The sequence below is a fragment of the Zootoca vivipara genome, chromosome 11 (assembly GCF_965207765.1).
Source record: "Zootoca vivipara chromosome 11, rZooViv2.hap1.1, whole genome shotgun sequence".
Classification (NCBI taxonomy): Eukaryota; Metazoa; Chordata; class Lepidosauria; order Squamata; family Lacertidae; genus Zootoca; species Zootoca vivipara.
This window is the reverse complement of record NC_142594.1, coordinates 11502713-11523885: the sequence shown is the minus strand read 5'-3', so window position 1 is coordinate 11523885 and position 21173 is coordinate 11502713. Positions and strand designations below refer to the sequence as shown.

Sequence of the window (21173 nt, the reverse complement as noted above, 5' to 3'; positions counted from 1 at the left end):
GGGATTTTTTTTTAAAGGTCTTGTACAAACTTGCAGATGAAATAACTTAAGAAGGAAATGTTCATTTCCAATGGATTTATTCGGCCTCCGAAAGTATGCAGCCAACTTTTTTTCCTGAACAGCCTAACAGCCAAGGTTGCCAACTTTTCAGTCTGCCATGCTTTTCAGTCACCAACTTGGATGGTTTTCAAAGAGGATTGGACAAATTCCTGGAGGGCAAAGCTATCAGTGGCTATGCCCTGCCTCCATGGACGGAGGCAGTAATGTTTCTGGATATTAGTTTCTGGAAACTACAGGAGAGAGGGCTCAGGTCTTGCTTGCTGGCTTCCCAGCAAGCAATAACTTTGGTTGATTAGGAATTGCAATTCTTAAGGGCTGCGTTATTATGAAATTTAAATCTTATCTCTTAAAATGGAGATTCTATCCATACTCAAGAGCTGGTTTATATATACAGGCATGATATCAAACTTTAAACTTATGCTTACCTGCATTCATTCGTAGGAAGTAACATGCGAACCAGAAGCAAGCACTTACCTGGTTAGAAAAGATTGCCCAAATCTGAATATTAATCTCTTGGCGACTTGAAATGCTAACTCAGTTACATTTAATTAGGTACAACTTGTCTCCTGCCTCCGATGCTAGATCTGAATATGCAGAGATCTGGTGGCACTGCTGTTTGTGTAAACCAGCCTTGAATTGTGATATGTATTTCAAAGGTTCATATTCCAGCTGGGAGTTATGATGGCCCCATAGGAGGAAAATTCTAAGGATTGGTTCATGTTACCCTCCTAATTGGGGGACCCAGGTGGCGCTGTGGGCTAAACCACTGAGCTTAGGTCTTGCTGATCAGAAGGTCGGCGGTTCAAATCCCTGTGATGGGGTGAGCTCCCGTTGCTTGGTCCCAGCTCCTGCCAACCTAGCAGTTTGAAAGCACGTCAAAATGCAAGTAGATAAGTAGAAACCGCTACAGTGGGAAGGTAAACGGCGTTTCCATGTGCTGCTCTAGTTTGCCAGAAGCGGCTTTGTCATGCTGGCCACATGACCTGGAAGCTGTACGCCGGCTCCCTCGGCCTAGAATGCGAGATGAGCGCGCAACCCCAGAGTCGGTCACGACTGGACCTAATGGTCAGGGGTCCCTTTACCTTTACCCTCCTAATGGGGAGAAAATGAACTGCAAGAGCTTGGAATATGTGATTTGGGACACACTAACTAGCTACCTTGAAAAATGAGCAAAAATGAGCAAGAGCAAAGATTTTGAAAGAATAAATAACCAACTGCTGCTCTTGAACAAGTTTTTTTTTTAATGTGGTGTTGACCTGCATTTCAGCTCCCACTGTTTTGGTTTAGAAGAATGCTTCTACAGCTGACACAAGAAATATTTTGCAACCACCAGATAGGCTATTTCTTATACTCTCTTAAGCTCCGAGGAGTTGTCGAAATCCTTGGTTTATTCCACGAGGCTTTTAGAGCAAAAGCAATGAAATGTTTCTGGGACAAACACCGAGCTCTTTGCTCCACATGTGTTTCCTGTTATTGCTCCACTGGACACATGACAATGAAAACGTGGCGATAAATGCGCAGCAACACATGGAAATTTCCACCAGCCATAATGGCAACAGCTGCCATGGCAAAAGCCTGTTCAAGAATCAGACAGGAATTCCGCTTGGGCGTGCGGGCTGTTGCCTGTCTGGAGCAACATGCCTTGATGTATTTCTGTGCCAGGCAGTGCATCTTGCCAACAAAGTGGGCACACCTCTCCTGGCAGTGCGGAACAGACAGTTCACCTCTGAGCCATTTAGCTTTGAGTGCAGTTCTTTAAACCGGAGCACAAATCATTCTGGTGTCTTTTCCTGGGCCTGTAAGTCCCCTCTCCCGTGCACAATCAGTCCTTTGTCATTTATCAGTTATTTTGAGGCAGGAGCAAACTGGTTTTTGCCATTAACAAATCCACCCTGGATCATTGTATTGTGTCGGTCCAATCTGCAGAAATATGTATTAATCTAAGCAGAGGGGAACCGTTTACAATGTTTATTGACTTGAGGGGAACTGTTTACAATGTTTATTGACTTGAAAGAGGCTTTCAATTCCGTTTCAAGAAAGATACGGTGGGATTAAACTAGGATAGACATCTACGGGCTAAAGTTTTCTTATTCGTGTCTTGTACACTCAAACAACTATTCAAGCCCACTGTGTTCAGCAGGTACAACTGTCACATGAAGATAATCACAAAAAGGGGGGTTCAAACAGGAATGTATTTTAACCCTGTACTTATTGTATTTCTGAATGATTTTGTTTCATCACTGCCGATGGTAGGCCACTCTCCAAAGCTGTGGTTATAACAATGATTTTCTCTAAATTGTGGGGAAAGTTTTATTAGGCACCAAAGGGAAATACTTTGCAATGGGCAAGTAGCGTGAGCTCCATTTTCAATATAACCTTAAATGGAAACTTGAACCTGTAAACTACAGTTCATCTGAAGTTGTTTGTTGCTATTGTACTCCAAGTGAGCACAGTATCCTTCTAGTTCTCAGGGTATTTAAAAGCCCAGCTTCTGGCTCTGTGGCATCCCTGTATTGATTAAGATGTTCCAATTTTGCTCTGGAAAAAGCTCAGGCACTTTTCTTGTGGGATATGCAGCCACCTGTTTCGAAGCCAGAGCATGAGTCCAGACACTAACATTTTGGTTGTGTCTTCCTTGCTCTGCATCAATATCTATTTTTTATAAAATATTTTTATTAAATTTTCAACAAAAATAAAAAACAACCACCACCACAAACAAAGAAAATTATACACAACAACATCAAATCCATAAAAGAGGATTCTCTGAATCCTGTGACCCCACCCACCCCGGTTCCTTAAATTGCCTTTTCAACTGAATGTCATTTCTACTCCAAATTATTTTCTCTCTCAGATTTCCTATATGAATTCTAAAATTACAAGTGTTCTTAAAATCCTGACAATGTATTAACCTGTTTACAATACTTTGGCAAATTTTCCCCATTCTTTTAAAAATTTCTTATCATCTTGATTTCTGAGCTTTCCAGTTAGTTTTGCCATTTCGGCATAGTCATTAACTTGGTTTGCCAATCTCCCTTGGTCAAGACTGCTTCCTCTTTTCATCTTCCTGCATCAGTATCTGCATCAATATCTAGCCTGGTACATCTTATGCCGCAATAACCACGACAGCACCGACTTCATCATTTGTAGTGAGCTAAGAACCATGCAGATAATCAGTTTCGGCATCTTGAGTGCCCCTCGATCAGAGGCGGGGAAATTCTGGCCTGAGAGACCTCCCCCATTTGCCCTCTCCACAATTTGGGCAAGCCATGCCGACCTGCCCTACACTTGTGGTCAGTTAACTGAGAGGCTGGTAAAGATGGGGCTGAGATCAAAGGCTTAGCCTGGTTGTCAAGAGCTTGGGAAGCACTGCTGTAAAGGTTTCCCACCCCGACCAAGATGGATGGGGTAAGGCAGAGATGGAGAACCTCAGGCTTGAAGGTCAAATTTCTATCTAGCCCACACTACTCTACCCAGGTCACACTCTCATTGGCCTGCTAAGTGTTTAGGCCAGGCTAGAATGGGCCCTTGAACTCTGAAATTGCTGTTTACTTTCCTGGGTGGAAGCAAAGGACATCTAAATGCGTGAAGAAGCATTACAGTGGTACCTCGCAAGAGCTCCACAAGTCGTTTCATGTTGCAATAATTTCGTCTTGCGAAGCGTGGTTTCCCATAGGGATGCATTGAAATTTAATTCATGCGTTCCTATTGGGGGGGGGAAGCACAAAAAGGGCGCCGACTCACCCGCCACGGCTGGATGTTTGTCATATTTTAAGGGGAGGAGGAAGCAGGAGGAGGGCCAGGGAGAGGCTCCCTCCCTCCTTCCCCAGCAGCCGGACCCTCGCGCCCAACCAGACAGCTCACCCGTTTGCGCGCAGGTGGCTTAAGGTGAGAGTGAGGGGGATCCGGCTGCTGGCGACCGTTTCGGTGGATTAAAGTCACCTCCTTGCGGCGCCCTGCTTCATCTTGTGAAGTTTTCTATGGCACGGCCATAGAAAACTTCGTCTTGCGAGTCTGCCAAAAAAATATATCGCAAAACGTTTTCGTCTTGATTTTTTCGTGCCGCGAGGCGTTCGTCTAGCGAGGTACCACTGTAGTTGCTTTGCCCCCTTTTGTTTCTGGTCCTTCCCGCTGCCAGCATTTGGCCCTGGGAGAAGCGAAAGCAACCTCTCACCCCTAGGGAAAGTGAATACAACCATTTTACAATCCATTGCTTGCTTTTACATTTCTATCAAGGTGTAGATTAGGGCTGGGCAATATCTGGTTTTCAGCACCAGATAATCATTGCAAAACGCCAACGTATCACAATATCCGAAATAAGGGTGGAGCTATGTAGAGGCACTGGCTGGCTTCACAGTTTTTCCGGCATCGTGATTTTTGCCGGTGCCTGCTTTTGTGATTCACTGCCCCCTGCATGAGGCAGAAGAGAGTCGAGCTGGCAGAGTTAACGGGGCTGCAGGAAGTGAGAGAAGCACTGGCTAGCTTCACATTTCCCCCCCACATTGCGATTTTTGCATAACACCCACCCACCCACCATGATTCACGATATATTGCCAGGTCAAAAATTATGAAACTGGTATCACGATGTGGACTTCAAACTGGTTTGGGCGATATAGCGACATATCACTCAGCCCTTGATCAAATCTTTTAATTTTGCCACCAACGCCCATTGAAAAAAGAGCTGAAGTGACAAGTGTGTGAGAGAAAACCAACTTTATTTAACAAATATATAGCCAACTTTGTATATATAAAAAAAATTGAACAACTAGCTAACAAACAAACCAGCCCAGTCCTTGACAGATGTTCAATGTAGCAATGAGGCTCATCCCAGGAATCCAACTTTTTTCCGTGTTGGCCCAAGACTTTCTTCTTTATCCAAGGCAGATTGCAAAGAGGTGTGCAGCAACTTGCCCACCCTCTTTCCAGTCTGAAATGCAAATGAAAAGACAAAAACCAATGTGTGGCAGGAGAATTTAACTGTAAAAAGAATAATAATCCACAGAGAAGCTTCCTTCTTTTGTGGACATGTTTTTCTTTAAAAGTTAATACCTACCTCTCTGCTTTTTCTCTACTTTCTATTTGTTTCGGTGTGGGCAGGTGTAGAGATTTGGGGTTTGGTGGACCAGTTTTTTCTACTGTGAAGCAGTTATTTTGCGGTGCCCAGGACAACTACAGATTTCCAAATATGTCCCCAGACACCCCCCCCCAAAAAAAGGCTGGAGATCTCTGTCTAGCTGATGAAAACTTCTACTTGCTAACAACCCAGTGGAGTTTTGAGTTATAGACTTGCCCATTCCCCCTTCCCCCTAGACCTTAGCGTCTAGCCTTTCAGACCAGAAGAAGCTCTGATGCTAACATTATCTCTCTCCCCCTGCAGATTTCGACAACAGTAGTAAATCAGAAGGGTTAGCATGAAATACTCTAGCCTCCCACAGGAAGCAAAGAATGTTCTCCCTAAAAGCATTTTAGCTTTCTTGATACCTGCAAAGATTATAGGGAAGATGCAGAAAACACTGCAAGAGTTCATGGAGTAAAAACAAAGCACAACAACTTTGCCAATGCTGTATGTCTTGGAATGGAAATAAAAGAATTTAACCTTTTGAATCTCTTGAATATCTCAAGAGGGAGGGAGTGTAAGCCATAGACATAAAAGTAATGGAACATGAAACAAAGACAATAAGTATGATATCGATTTAAAAACTATAGACAAACAATGTGTACTATAAATACACCTGACCTGGATTGTAATTCGCTGTACTTTCCCAAAGCTATCTTGTATCTGTCATTTTGTGGGCTGTATACAATTATTGTCTGCCTCAAGTCTGGCAAACATGATGCAATTCATGACTCGGCGTCTATATGTTAGTGCATTTAAGAATGCTAAGGAAGAGCTATGAAACTGTTACAAATCATGTTCCCCAGCCTTTTTCTTCACATCTTGCTTGCACCAGCAAAAATATTCATTCCATTTCCTACGAAAAGACTCTGATCACCATTTCAGATGAGTATGCAACACAATATATAAAAATATCTATATAAACATCATTTTTAAAACAGGAATCCTTGTTTGTTAACAGTAATAACTAAATGCTTTTGATTGATATAAACTGTCTTTCAGCTGTCTTTCGTGGTACCTTGGTTCTCAAACGCCCTGGTACCTGAATAACTTAGAACTCGAACACTGCAAACCCGGAAATAAGTGTCCCGGTTTGTGAACTTTTTTCGGATGTTGAATATGCTCCCATTCTGAATGTTACACTTCCATTTTGAGTGCCACACTTCTGTTTTGAGTGTTACGCTGAGGTCTGTCTGTTTTTGCTATTTATTTTGCTTTTTTTTTGGTGGGGTTTTTTTTGGTGTGTGACACTGTGGAACCCAGTTCAGCTATTGATTGATTGTGTGACTGCAGTACATTGTTTATTGCTTTCATTTTATGGATCCATGGTCTCGTTAGATAGTAAAATTCATGTTAAATTGCTGTTTTAGGGGTTGTTTTTAAAGTCTGGAACGGATCAATCCATTTTGCATTACTTTCTATGGAAAGCGTGCATTGGTTTTGGAACGCTTTGGTTTTGGAACGGACTTCCGGAATGGATTAAGTTTGAGAACCAAGGTACCACTGTACTTATTAACGTGCTCAAAAATCCCACTACGGCTTGATTTACAACAACCTGACCACAACTTACCTCCATCATCTCAAATATGCTTTCTGGATCAAGGCTCCCCCTTCCCACCTTCTTCATACAGGTTAGGACACCTTGACTGGTCACAGAAATGAGGAGGCTAGCCAGAGAACATGCTTCCTCCTGAAGTGTGGCATCCACTACATGCCTATAGCCGATCTGGAAAAGCAACAGCAAACAAACGTAAGCTGCAATCCTATACAGTCAAATCTCGGTTTCCAAACAGCTCCGTTCTGGAACGTTTCAGCATCCAAATGCAGAAAACCAAGAAGTACGGTAAATGCTCCAGTTTTTGAACTTTTTTGGAAGCCAAACAGCTTCCGGGGACTCCCCCCCCCTTTCTCTCAATTTTCTTTGCCCACCGCCCTTTGATCCTTGGTTGTCTAACAGTCTTCTGGAACGGATTATGTTTGACAACTGAGGTTTGACTGTACAGTTCTCTGCGAGTAAGGCAGGTAAACACAGTGGGACTTACTTCCAAGTAAACATAGGGCCTGTCAGCATTATTTAGCTGTTAATCCATTCCCCACTCACCCCCTATTCAAATTAGAACAGAGTAATCTACACCCTCAAGTAATTGAATCTGTAGATGCAGAGCAACTCTGATATTTCCTGTTCATCTCTCTAGGTACTCCCTTTTGTGTTTATTCCTTCCTTCTAATCTGTTGATTCTATTACACCAATTAAGTACAAAGTGTGCAAAGAGCTGCACATGCACCTTTGTGGCTTTTTTTTTTAATCCCCACCTGAGATGTGTGTGATAACACAGGCAGGTGATCGCAAATTCGCTTGTGCATGTTTTTTTTGGGTTTTTTTGTGCAAATCCAAGGGATAAAAAGAAAAAATAAATATAAAAGGCTACGTTCTTCACACAACCTTACTAACACCCTGGAAAGGAAATGAAAGCAACTGAAAATTTATTTGCACCAGTGCTTTTTTTTCTAGAAAAATAGATGCTGGTACTCATTATGAAGTTGTTAAGTAAGTGCAACACTTTTTAGCAACAAAAAAGAAGTGCCAGTACTGTGTACATTTGAGTACCCCCTAAAGAAAAACACAGCGTTTTCAGATTGCAGCCCAATATATCTGGTTTACAAATTTTACATGTGGTTTGCTTGTGCAATTTTCTGGGTTTTTTGCAAATCTGAGTGAAGAAAGTTAGAACAATACTGAGAAATAACACGGGGAAGGAATTCTAGATCCACAGCATTTTAATCCAGAATTCTCATACAATTAATTCACCAAAAGACCAAGCCAAGATGAAGAGAAGCCCTCACAAGCGACATAATAGTCAACCACGTTGTTAAAGGTATTAATGGACAGAGTTCCATTTCTAAGCAGAGAAAGTGTAGTAGTAGTAGTAGTAGAAGTAATAATAATAATAATAATAATAATAATAAAAATACCACCACCACACAGACACACACACAAACAAACAAACAAACGAAATGCCTAATCTCTCCCATACTGGAAACTCAAGAACCCAGAAAGAAATATTGAAATAATCTGATTGTTTCCATGGCAGTGTCCACAAGAAAAATGGCAGGTCCACCTTTTGTATTAGAACTTTTCTATCAAAACAAGCCCATAGGAGATAAGCTCAGAATTGTCAGTGACTTACTTTGCTTAGTGTGACAATACAAGGTACATTATCTACATTAAGTCGAATACAGTCAAAAGGATCATCAGAAAGTTCAATTTCCCGTCCACCTTCATCCTCCAAAACACGTACTTTGGGTATTCTAAAGAAAGCAGAAGGTGATGTCAAATTAAGATGTCATTTCTGCACATTTTGCCACATGGAATCACTCCAATTCCTATTCATATGCTAAGATTAGTTTCCAAAGATAAATCCTATTAGCTTTCATACTCCAGAGCAGGCATCCCCAAACTGCGGCCCTCCAGATGTTTTGGCCTACAACTCCCATGATCCCTAGCTAACTGGACCAGTAGTCGGGGAAGATGGGAATTGTAGTCGAAAACATCTGGAGGGCCGAAGTTTGGGGATGCCTGCTCCAGAGCCATCTCACCCAACACCACAAACAATTAAGAGAACATTAGTTTAGAATAGAATAAATCTTTATTGTCATTGTCCCCTTGCTGGAACAACGAAATTTCTCAGAAGTTTGCGGAAGGGACATAGCTCAGTGATGGAGCATCTTTTTAAGAGGTACAGTGGTACCTCTACTTACGAATTTAATGCGTTCCGAACGCACATTCGCAAGTCGAAAAAAATTGTAAGTCGAATCCCATAGGAATGCATTGGGAGAAAAAATTCGTAAGTCGAAGCAACCCTATCTAAAAATTCGTAAGTAGAAAAAATCCAAGTTGGCGGACGGAGCTCCGTTCATAAGTAGAAACATTCGTAAGTAGAGGTACCACTGTATAGCTTTTTAACCTGGCAACATGAGGAGGAAAAACACACCATATTTATCATTTTAAAAGGATAGCATTGTGATTGTAGTTAGTGCAGAAATGGTGATTATTAGTGCAGAAATGGAGTAAGCAGTTTAAACAATAAAAATAGGAAGAGACCCAATTCATTTTCCGAATAGGGAGGTTTTCCACAAAATTGCAGGGTGTGCGTGTTCTTTTCCTTATCTGAACTTTTTAAAAAATGGAAGTTGTATCAGCAAAATGATTTAGAGCAGCTTCCCATCTGTTAAAAAAAAAGGCACATTCCCAGTATAATACGGTTCATTCCATTCTAAAGCTGAGGTCATTTAAAATAAACAGCCGAGAACTGTTTTGGACTGCTTTTCAAAGCAGCTGTGCCAAAGTGTTATGTAGGTTTTATATAATACAGTGAGAAACAAAACACAAGGCAAGATGTTTTCAACTAGGCTGTTTGGCAAAGTTAGGAAGCCTGATGGAGTTACAGCAGCCCTGAGATCTTATGAAGAAGGGCAGTGTGTATGTATATATAAATCCATCCATCCATCAAACAAACAAACAAACACTAAAGGATGAGGAACACTGGAGAATTCCCCCCATCCCCTTCCTTGGGCTGGGCAGTTATATATTGATATATCATCAAAAACCAGTTTGAAGTCCATATAGTGATATTGGTTTTGACCCGGCAATATATCGTGAATCATGATATGTGTGTGTGTACTGTATGTGTGCGCGCTATGCACAAATCACAATATGGGGAAAACTGTGAAGCCAGCCAATGCTTCTCTTGATTCCTGCAGCCCCTGTTATCTTTGCTGGTTCCGTTCTCCCCTGCCTCCTACAGGGGACAGGGAATCACAAGAGCAGGCACTGGAAAAAAACCCAGGATCCAGGAAAAACTGTGAAGCCAGCCAATGCCTCTACATAGCTCCATCCTTATTTCAGACATATTGGTATATCACAATGTTTAGCTGGTGATAAATCACGATGTTGAAAACCAGATAGCACCCAGCCCTAGTGTTCGCCTCTACACAGTTCCATCCTTATTTAAGACACCATGATATACCAATATATCACACTGTTTAGCTAGTGTCTATCTGATGAAGTGGACTCTAGTCCGCAAAAACTTATACCATAATAAATTTGTTAACTTGTGGCTGCAACAGAGACCTCTGCATTTTCCTCTGCAAGTTTCTTTTAGAAAACTGTGTGTGCCTTACCTGGTATTAAACAGTGCTGCCTTCACTGCAACAGAGATGGCATCAAACAGGTTTCCACCACACTCCAGTAACTGAAATGTTAAAAAGAAGAAGCAGTGTGTTTTACATGATTGTGGCAGATAGGCTTGTTCTTATCTTGACTTTTTAAATCAAGATACAGTCCTGAATGAGCAAAGGCTGACAAGGGTTGTGATGGCATTTAAACTATCTGCCCTGACTTTGAGACAGAAAGAATCTCATCAGAATTCAACCCGTCAACAGCCCGAGGAATTCTCTGAATATCTAGTTTTGATTAAGCTGATGTTTGCTTTACTTACCAGGACATCGACGTAAAGCACCCAGCAATGCTCTCGGGGAGCAATGCAAAGCAACTTCAAATCAACGCTGCTCTCGTTGTTAAAAATTCTGTAGAGGGTATTTGCTATTTCAGTGCCAAGCTCCTCTCCGCCGCGGCCTTCAAATTCGGGAGTGGCATTGGCTGAGCTGAAAGGAAAAAAATAAAAAATAAAAAGCAGTTTTCACCTTTCAGGGATCTACGGCTCAGCACAGGATATTAAATACCGCCCTTTCCCTAGGAATAAGATTTAACAAACCAAAATAATAAAGGGGACAGAGAGATCTATAGATTACCTGAAACAGGCAACAACATAGTTTGGTATCGCAGCTCCAGTTCTTTAGTTACAGTCTAACTACTGTGGTTTGATGGAAGTTCAGAACAATTGCTTTCTTCCATCTTCAGGTTAAGAATAAGAAAAGCAAGTTGCATGGCTAACAATATAGCCTGTTAAGCATGACAGCGGGAGAGAACAGATAAACTGACAGGAAGACTGGCAAATTTTTAATTGGCCTCTCCTGTCCTGGGTATTTCTCTACTGAAAAGGTCTCATTGCCTTCAACAAGTGTCAGTCGTGATGGGCTCTAAAGAGGGGGGGGCAATGTGAGGGGAGGAAAGAGGGGCAATCATTTCATTTGGAAACCTGCAATGCTTGTGCCGACAGAACATTTTAAATATCGCGAAGCTGAATTCCACCCTCTGAACGTGGAGATAAGATTGCTTCAAATTTGGTTCTCCTCTTAGCAGAAGCTGGTGCAAAAAAGCAAAACCAAACCAAAACACCCTATGATCCCTAGCTTAGTGATCTGTCCAAACTGGAGACCACAGTTCTTTTTTGTTCAATCAAACTGCGGTTGGTGAGCCAAGGACAAACATGGTTTGCCTGGAGACAGAAGCTGGGGATCATGGGTCTGTTGCTCCTACTTAAGCTAGGAAAGTAACTAAAGGAGGAAAAATATTCTCATTCACAGCAAACCATTTGTTGTTGTTGTTTAGTCATTCAGTCGGGTCCGAATCTTCGTGACCCCATGGACCAGAGCACGCCAGGCACTCCTGTCTTCCCCTGCCTCCCGCAGTTTGGTCAGACTCATGCTGGTAGCTTCGAGAACACTGTCCAACCATCTCGTCCTCTGTCGTCCCCTTCTCCTTGTGCCCTCCATCTTTCCCAGCATCAGGGTCTTTTCCAGGGTGTCTTCTCTTCTCATGAGGTGGCCAAAGTATTGAGGATCTGTCCTTCCAGTGAGCACTTAGGGCTGATTTCCTTCAGAATGGATAGGTTGGATCTTCTTGCAGTCCATGGGACTCTCAAGAGTCTCCTCCGGCACCATAATTCAAAAGCATCAATTCTTCGGCGATCAGCCTTCTTTATGGTCCAGCTCTCACTTCCATACATCACTACGACGTGGAAACACCGATCATAGCAAACCTTTAAGGGCAGGAGAAGCTGGTGTGGGAGGGACATGGAGGCAACCTCCTAACAGCAGCATCACTGCCACCACCAGGACAATGTGGGGCAAGGCAGAAGCAAGCTGGGACTATGTAGGTACACTGGTGGATCCAATCCACTGCTCCTGTTTGCTGTGCAGCCCCTGCTTCACCACTGTCCTACTTTGATAATTAAGCAACAATGCCCCTACTGTTGGGAGGGCAGCATATAACTCTCAATGCTCCCATTAAAGTGGGCCCCTTAGGCATTCATCTTGTCCGCTTTCCTATAGTATGTGTAAGTGTTTCTCAAACTTGGGTCTCCAGCCGTTGTCAAACTACAACTCCCATCATCTCTGGCCACTGGTCCAACAACAGCTGGAGACCCAAGTTTGAGAAATGCTGGCATATATAGCTGAATGTCATGTATAGGTCTTTTTGAGTCAGGCCACAAGTGGGTGGTGCTGGGGGTTAAACCACTGAGCCTAGGGCTTGCCGATCAGAAGGTCGGCGGTTCGAATCCCCACGACGGGGTGAGCTCCTGTTGCTCGGTCCCAGCTCCCGCCAACCTAGCAGTTCGAAAGCACGTCAAAGTGCAAGTAGATAATTAGGTACCGCTACAGCGGGAAGGTAAACGGCGTTTCCGTGTGCTGCTCTGGTTCGCCAGAAGCGGCTTAGTCATGCTGGCCACAAGACCTGGATGCTGTACGCCGGCTCCCTCAGCCAATAACGCGAGATGAGCGCTGCAACCCCAGAGTCAGTCACAACTGGACCTAATGGTCAGGGGTCCCTTTACCTTTACCTTTACAAGCAATTAGTTAGAAATGGAACATTTCTTAATGGTATACTTACAAAGAATCCTTAAAGGTGTCCTAGGGAGAAGCAGCTTATATAAAAAATAACTCCGACAATTATCTAATTTACCTGCACTATGTAATTTAGCCTCCAAGCACACTTGATTTTTAAATTGTGTCAAAGTTTTAATAGCCAATTTATATGAATATCAAATCACACAGTCATCTCTAGCGCACTGAGGGCGAGTTTTAAGTTATGTTTAATTAAAGGGCAGATGCACAGTTCTCATAGCAACACCTTGAGGGTGCCTCTTTGAACTTCTGCGTTTTAGAACTTTATTGTAGGATAACATTCCAATTAAAAAGTCAAGTAATACACTACTCTGTGTCTGTTGCTGCTTCTGTCCATATCACCTTGTGTTAAGCACACAGAAGCGTCCCCATTATAGACTTACATTTGGCCCCCAAACCCACAATAGAATTCTTTTAAAAAAACAAAAAAACTATACATCCTGCTCTGTATATGCATAAAAGCAGGATGCAGAAGCTTGGTGCAAGAGAGCAGGATGGATCAGCCTTTCTCTCCAAATCACAATGATTAAAAGCCAGATACACTCGTATCTTGGTTTTTGAGCGCCTTGTGACTCGAACGTTTTGGCTCCCTGAACGCTGCAAACCCGAAAGTGAGTGTTCCACTTTGCGAACTTTTTTGGAAGCTGAAGGTCTGGTGCGGCTTCCGAATGAGTGCAGGAAGCTCCTGCAGCCAATCGGAAGCCGCGCCTCGGTTTTCGAACGTTTTCATAAGTTGAATGGACTTCCTGAACAGATTCCGTTCGAGAACCAATGTATGACTGCAGTCAAGAGTCTCCCACAACAGCTGTCATTGCCAAGTGACAGGTACAAATAGGTCAGACTAGCCTACTAGCCCCATTTAGTTTTTTTAAAAAAATGTTTTTTATTAAAGATTGTCAGTTTTATTCAACGTGAGACATTAATGCTATAGACCAGTGGTTCCCAAACTTTTTTTGGCCATGCCCCACCTAAGCACCACTAAAATCCTGAATGCACCCCCCCCCCCCCGGTGACATATATCGGTAATTCTTATAATTCAAAAAGTGAACTCCTATTCATGTGGAGGAAGCCTAAAATATCTGTTAATGACCCATTCTTGAATGGCCCCCCTTAAAAATCAAATTGCCCCCCTGTGGCGCATGTGCCCCACACTGGGAACCACGGCTATAGGCATGGGGAGAAGACAGGTAAGGAGAGAGAGCAAGGGGGAGAAGGGGGGGTATTACACTTCCATTCTTTTACAAAGTGCCTGTGGAAGGTTTTTGTGTCAGTGTCACATGTGTAGGTACTCTTTCCATTCATTCATTCCTTTTCATTGGCAGTGAGAGAGGTTGGGGGGCTGAGGGCATGGTTGGTTGCCTCCAATGGACTGACGTGAGTTTTGTTTGAGCGTGTGAGCGGGAGGCTAGCCCCACCTAGTTTATTGAAAGCGGAGCTGTTTCCCCCATTCACACTGTCCTTTCACTTTCACCACAGGAGCTGCACTTTATCCATGTTCTTTATCAATAACCAATCATGAGCAGTTGGAATAACTATGAACATTCCAGGATACTGTAGCGGTTCTGCCAATGGTAGGGAATCTCACAAATGTTAGCCAGCTATTAGAAATTGGGCATGCACACCTATCTTATATGTGAGTGCCTGGTCAAGGTTTTATGTGTGCAGGTTTAAGAAATCCAGAATATAATTTCATCCCACCCTGTACCCCATGATTTAGGAAAAATTACCGTATATTAATTAGAGCTAAATCAAGTTAGTATCAACCTTGTATGTGTTTGCCATGCTCTTCTGTTGCCCACTGTCCTGGCACAGAGCCATGGCACAGATCCCCGAGGTCACTCTTAAACAGTGGTCAGCAACCTAAGACCCATGGGCCGGAAGCGGCCCACGGAGGCCATTTGACCAGCCCAAGAGCTGCCCCTGAACTGAGTTGCCCGCTCACACGCTGAGCTAAACCGGCACAGCCCAGCCCGGGGACTCGCTTCTGCAGCGCCAGAAATCGCGTCTTCACACGCCGAAAATCGTGGGGGTGGGTGCTCATACGCGATCCGGCCCACAGAGGAATCTCCGCAGGACGGATCCAACCCAGGCAAGATAAACCTTGCCAACCCCTGCTCTTAAACATGCAACCACAGACAAGAGTGTGAACCTCGTTTCTCATCTCAACAATGCGTATCAACATACACATTAAAAATTCCAGTGGAAGACTCTGCTCCTCAATTTTATCTTATATTATCTCAGAAAGTGCAGGAGGGACCAGGACAGCAATTCAAAACGATGATTTTACAACCCTTTAAAATGGAGAGGAGGAATTGTCAAAATGCTCCAGGTGTTCAAAAACGCTCAGTTAGCACCATCTAGAGGCAGGCCAATAATGTGCCAGAGAATGAAACCCTACCACTTCTAATTGTGGCAGAGAAGGCTCTACAGTTGCTTTGAGCATGCACAGTAAAAAAAAGAAGAAGTTTTTGAGCTATTTTTAAGGAAATATGGACATTTTAACCGATTTTCGGAAATTCCGCCCAGACGCTATTTCTGACAGACAAATCCTGGATATATCCAGGAAATTCCAGACGTATGGCAGCCCTAACAGTATACCAGTAGCTATATGTGCAGATCTAAAAGCACGTATGTTCCTACTATAGTTCATGGTGCTCTTGCTGGCAGTAGTCAGTGAAGGCGGTGAAGGTCCTGTGTGAGTGCCTGGAGGCGGTTGGAGGATGGATGTGGCGCTGTGGGTTAAACCACAGAGCCTAGAGCTTGCCAATCAGAAGGTCGGCGGTTCGAATCCCCGTGACGGGGTGAGCTCCCATTGCTTGGTCCCAGCTCCTGCCAACCTAGCAGTTTGAAAGCACGTCAACATGCAAGTAGATAAATAGGTACCGCTACAACGGGAAGGTAAACTGCGTTTCTGTGTGCTGCTCTGGTTTGCCAGAAGCATATATGCTGGCATATATAGCTGAATGTCAGGTATAGGTCTTTTTGAGTCAGGCCACAAGTGGGTGGTGCTGGGGGTTAAACCACTGAGCCTAGGGCTTGCCGATCAGAAGGTCGGCGGTCCGAATCCCCACGACGGGGTGAGTTCCTGTTGCTCGGTCCCAGCTCCCGCCAACCTAGCAGTTCGAAAGCACGTCAAAGTGCAAGTAGATAAATAGGTACCGCTACAACGGGAAGGTAAACTGCGTTTCTGTGTGCTGCTCTGGTTTGCCAGAAGTGGCTTTGTCATGCTGGCCACATGACCTGGAAGCTGTACGCCGGCTCCCTCGGCCAATAATGCGAGATGAGCGCCGCAACCCCAGAGTCGGTCACGACTGGACCTAATGGTCAGGGGTCCCTTTACCCTTTAAAAGCACGTATGTTCCTACTATAGTTCATGGTGCTCTTGCTGGCAGTAGTCAGTGAAGGCGGTGAAGGTCCTGTGTGAGTGCCTGGAGGCGGTTGGAGGATGGATGGTAGCTAATGGATTGAGGTTGAATCCTGACAAGACAGAAGTAGACAGTAGCAGCGGGCTGGTGTGGAGGACTCCCTGGTCCTGAATGGGGTAACTGTGCCCCTCAAGGACCAGGTGTGCAGCCTGGGAGTCATTTTGGACTCACAGCTGTCCATGGAGGCGCAGGTCAATTCTGTGTCCAGGGCAGCTGTCTATCAGCTCCATCTGGTACGCAGGCTGAGACCCTACCTGCCTGCAGACTGTCTTGCCAGAGTGGTGCATGCTCTAGTTATCTCCTGCTTGGACTACTGCAATGCACTCTATGTGGGGCTATCTTTGAAGGTGACCCGGAAACTACAACTAATCCAGAATGCGGCAGCTAGACTAGTGACTGGGAGTGGCTGCTGGACCATATAACAGCAGTCCTGAAAGACCTACATTGGCTCCCAGTACTTTTCCGAGTACAATTCAAAGTGTTGGTGCTGACCTTTCAAGCCCTAAACGGCCTTGGCCCAGTATACCTAAATTATCATTATCATTATTATTATTATTATTATTGGTTTTGAAAAGTTGTGTTATTGGGATGGGGCAAGGGTAGAGTTTGGCCAACCATCGGTTTGCTGGTCCAGCTTCCAGAAAGGGACCTGATATGGGCGTCATCTACTGCACCAGCCTAGACCTGGCATAGCAAAAAGAAAGAAAGAAAAAATATGATTGCTTTCAGCCTTGGTCTATAGGAGCTGGCATGTCTGCAAAAGAAATGCTGCTCTGAATCTCACTGGCTCCTCTGCCCAGGGCTTATTGAAAATGTTTTGACTGCATGTACCTCTCTGGGCAGTATCTTGCTGACTACCAATGTCACCTTGAGAAATGCAAATTGCAGCAGAGAACTGCATGCAGTGTTCACTACTCTGGCAAAGGAGGCAAGGTCATCACGGTGAAGGAAACTAATGATGTACCACCATCAGCAGCAGGTAAAAGGAATTTGCAGAAAGGAACAGCCTACAGAGATCTGGGGAGGACTAGAAGGTTCTGGGTGTCCATTTTGGGAAAGGGTGGGACACTGGCCATGAGCAGAAGGAAGTAAAGAAATGAATTGCAAAATGCAAAAGATGGGGAAGGAAAAGGCAAAAAGGCAGTCAAATTAATGATTTGTTATCTGGGATTCTGAAATCCTGAAAAAAAAAGCAAACACAAAGCATATAGTCCTGCAACTAGCATCACTTTAAGGTTGCTGGTATTTAGTTAAATAGAAGACCACTCTGTGGCCCGGTTTGCACTAACCAATCAACAAAGAATTCCAAGTATCCTTCATTTGGTCTATCCAGCTTCGGTGCTCCCATTTCTGCCTTGACTCCAACCAGGATGTCTGTGTGCCCCTGTTAAAATAACAGCACTCTGCTACAGATGTTTTCCAAGTCTTATGATCTTACCAGCACACCTCCCTTTACTTTCTGTGTTGGCCAGTACTACCCAGTATTTCTCCTTAAAAAAATAAAAAGCCTTGAAAACACAGTGGCAAACCTATGAAGCACATTCAAAGCACTAAAAGGGCCCACCAACTTAATATCACAATCTGATTCGGACTACTGTAGACACGCACTGCTAATAAACAGCACTGAGTCTGATAGACTGTGAGATTAACATTTGTTAATATTTGTTGTTTACAGTGCTTTTTTTTTCTAGAAAAACAGGTACTGGCACTCATAATGAAGTTGTTATAGTAAGTGCCACACTTTCTAACAACAAAAAGTGGTGGAGGTACTGCATACCCTTGAATACCCTGTAAAAAAGTACTGGTTGTTCAATATAATAACCCAGGCATCCCCAAACTTCAGCCCTCCAGATGTTTTGGACTACAATTCCCATCTTCCCCAACCACTGGTCCTGTTAGCTAGGGATCATGGGAGTTGTAGGCCAAAACATCTGGAGGGCCGCAGTTTGGGGATGCCTGTAATAACCCAATCGCTTTTCTGACGATTTACTTCTTCAGTCCCTTTTCCTGCAAATCTGTCTCCTCCCCCCCCTCCCTTTTGATCCCTGCTTCTCACACCAATGCTTATTTTGTATTCCTTCACTCACCCTTGCTTTTAGGTTTCCTGTTGCTTGGTTCCAAGACATGTTGGGTCTCCCTCTCACTGAGCTTCCCACCCCCTTAGCTTCCTTCTATGTTGAGCATTCAGCCAACTCTTTCCTCGTTTCCTCCAACAGCAAACAGCCCCTAAGCCAACATCCTTTTCTCATTCATACTAACCTTTCATTTTCCATACTGTATGCCATCCTTCTATTCCTTAAATACTACTGGGTGTTTAAGAACACTGGGCCACTACAACATAACCATTAGTCTTGCATCTGGTTCTCCTTTCTATTTGTGTTCTACATGTTAATGTGACACATCTCTCTCCTGCACTATAAATGAACAATACATTTCCTATGCCACTATAAAGGAGTTACTTTTTCAGGTGCCACCAGACTGTTCTAGCTAGGGTAGGGCAGACCCAAACTATGTTTTAGCACTGTGCAGAGTGAGCTTCAATGAAAAATACACAATATCATTAGCAATGTATAGAAGTCCCCACAAGGTGTACTTACAAGTTTTACTCTGGCAGACCCACTTGTATTAGATACCACATCTGTTTCCACTTCAGTACATCTGTAATCTTCACAACCACGGCCATCCACTCGGAGATCCTCCTGAAACAGTCATTTATCACAATTTGTTACCTAATGCCATTGATTGATCACACAAATAAATGTTGCTGAGAGAGGCAGACGAATGCATATTATTCACGAGTTTGTGATGATAAGTGAATGTCATCTCTAATTTTTATTAAATTTTCTAATGTACATTTCAAAGTACAGTATTCATTTAAACAACCTTAAATCAATGACTTCCCTTCTTCTCTTTCTGTGGTTCATTTTGCATACCATACATCCCTACATGTTTTACATGAACTAAACCATTCAGTAATCCACTGTTACAGCCATCAAAACTTATTTTCACTGTTGAATTTATCTTAATGATACCAGTGTTTTTAAATGTACACAATTTTCACCCATATTATATTCAGTAAATTTTTCCCAAACTTCTTTGAATGTACTCTCTTGTTGTTCTCTTATTCTACGGTATAAGTTAAAAATGTTCCTTTTCAACCAGGCCTTTGCTTGACATGATCTACATCCTATACCCTTTTTTAAAATGCCGTCTCTTTTATTTGGGGGGGAGGAGTTATTGGGTTGTTGGTTCTGTTTTGATTTTATGTATTTGATATTTTATGTGAACCGCCCTGAGACCTTTGGGTATAGAATGGTATAGAAATAAAATAAATAAATACCCTGTATTAATCAGGACCGAGCATTTTTCATTGAAACACAGGACTATCCTGTATTATACAGGGCAGGTGGCAGCCCTGCCTCACAGGGTCGTTGTGGGGATTGAACCACCCCCCTCGAGCCCCATGGAGAAATAGGTGGGCTATAAATACAATACATAAATTTGTTGTTATTATTATTATTATTAATTAGTACGGTAACTGGGACAATCCTGTATTATACAGGGCAGGTGTGAGGAATTGAATGAGGGGAAGAACCATCCCCCTTGAGCCCCATGGAGAAACAGATGGGCTATAAATGCAATAAATAAATTTTAAAATTAATTAATTAATAATAATAATAATTAGCAACTAGGACAATCCTGTATTATACAAGGCAGCCCAGCCTCAGAGGGTCGTTGTGGGGATTGAATGAGGTGGAATCCCCCTTGAGCGCCATAGAGAACACAGGTGGGCTATAAATGCAAATGCAAATAATAATAATAATAATAAATAAGTAACCGGCCCCAGACAGGCCTACAGCCCTGCCTCAGTTACCTGGACGCCGTGCATGACGTACACTTTCTCCGCCTCGCTCAGCGCCACCGACGCCATGGCGAGGACACAATCACACGAATGCTCTGTCCTCCGAACGCCGCGCGCCCGGCCGTCGCCGTCAGCAAAAAGGCGCCCACTCCCGGCCTGCCCAAATCTGCGGCACTGTCTGATGATGCTCCCGCTCCCCCTCCACCCCGGTTTCCTGACCGCGCAGGTCCGGGATAATTTCTTTTAAAAGTGAGCGGTTTGTTGTTGTTTTTTGGACGCTCGTGAACGGACAGTTCGCTCGAGTTTTCTCCCCAGTAAACGCAGGAGAGCCTGTGCATGGCCTCACAGTGGCTAAAGCGCCTCGGCTGTTGTCGGACTACAACTCCCATCATCCTTCAAGCGCTGATCCTGCTAGCTAGGGATGATGGGAGTTGTAGTCCCAACAATGGCTGGAGAACCCACGTTTGAGAAACGCTGCGAGTTTAATAGCCGTTTTTCAGTTCTCAAAAATCCTCTGCCAGCTAAGGGAATGGATTCAGGGCAAAGGCAAGAAATCTCAGCCTGCCCTCAGCAATGCACTGGTACTGTACCTTGGTTCTCAGACTTAATCCGTTCGGAAGTCCGTTCCAAAACCAAGGCTTTCCCATAGAAAGGAATGCACAACGGATTAATCCGTTCCAGACTTTTTAAAACAACCCCCAAAACAGTAATTTAACATGAATTTTACTATCTGACGAGACCATTGATCCATAAAATGAAAGCAACAATCAATGTAATGTAGTATAAAATAAATAAGACAGTATTGTAGATGAAAAAAATTAAAATTCTCCCCCCCTTACCTGCACTGATGATAGTTTTTGTGACACAGTCACAACAAATTAACCAACCAGAAAAGCCTCAAAAACGC

The 21173-nt window shown here is 43.5% G+C and overlaps 1 protein-coding gene across 1 annotated transcript; it reads right to left on the bottom strand.

The window, feature by feature from the left end:
- Window positions 1–4755: 4755 nt before the first annotated feature.
- Window positions 4756–20639, bottom strand: EXOSC7 (exosome component 7). The gene is made up of 8 exons (XM_060280631.2): window positions 20279–20639; window positions 19002–19103; window positions 17694–17788; window positions 10672–10837; window positions 10355–10425; window positions 8362–8482; window positions 6744–6899; window positions 4756–4984 (listed from the first exon to the last, which is right to left on the bottom strand). Exons 1-8 carry the CDS (start codon window positions 20333–20335, stop codon window positions 4880–4882), a joined length of 873 nt encoding a protein of 290 aa, XP_060136614.1. The 5' UTR covers window positions 20336–20639; the 3' UTR covers window positions 4756–4879.
- Between the last annotated feature and the right edge of the window lie 534 nt (window positions 20640–21173).

Excerpts from the sequence above, each read along its gene's own strand:
- EXOSC7 (XM_060280631.2), bottom strand. The coding sequence starts at position 20,335 with ATGGCGTCGGTGGCGCTGAGCGAGGCGGAGAAAGTGTACGTCATGCAC. Across the intron at positions 10,838-17,693 it reads TTGGAATTCTTTGTTGATTG|CTCAGCCAATGCCACTCCCG; the intron begins GTTAGTGCAAAC and ends TTTTCCTTTCAG. Across the intron at positions 4,985-6,743 it reads GCATATTTGAGATGATGGAG|ACTGGAAAGAGGGTGGGCAA; the intron begins GTAAGTTGTGGT and ends TTTGCATTTCAG.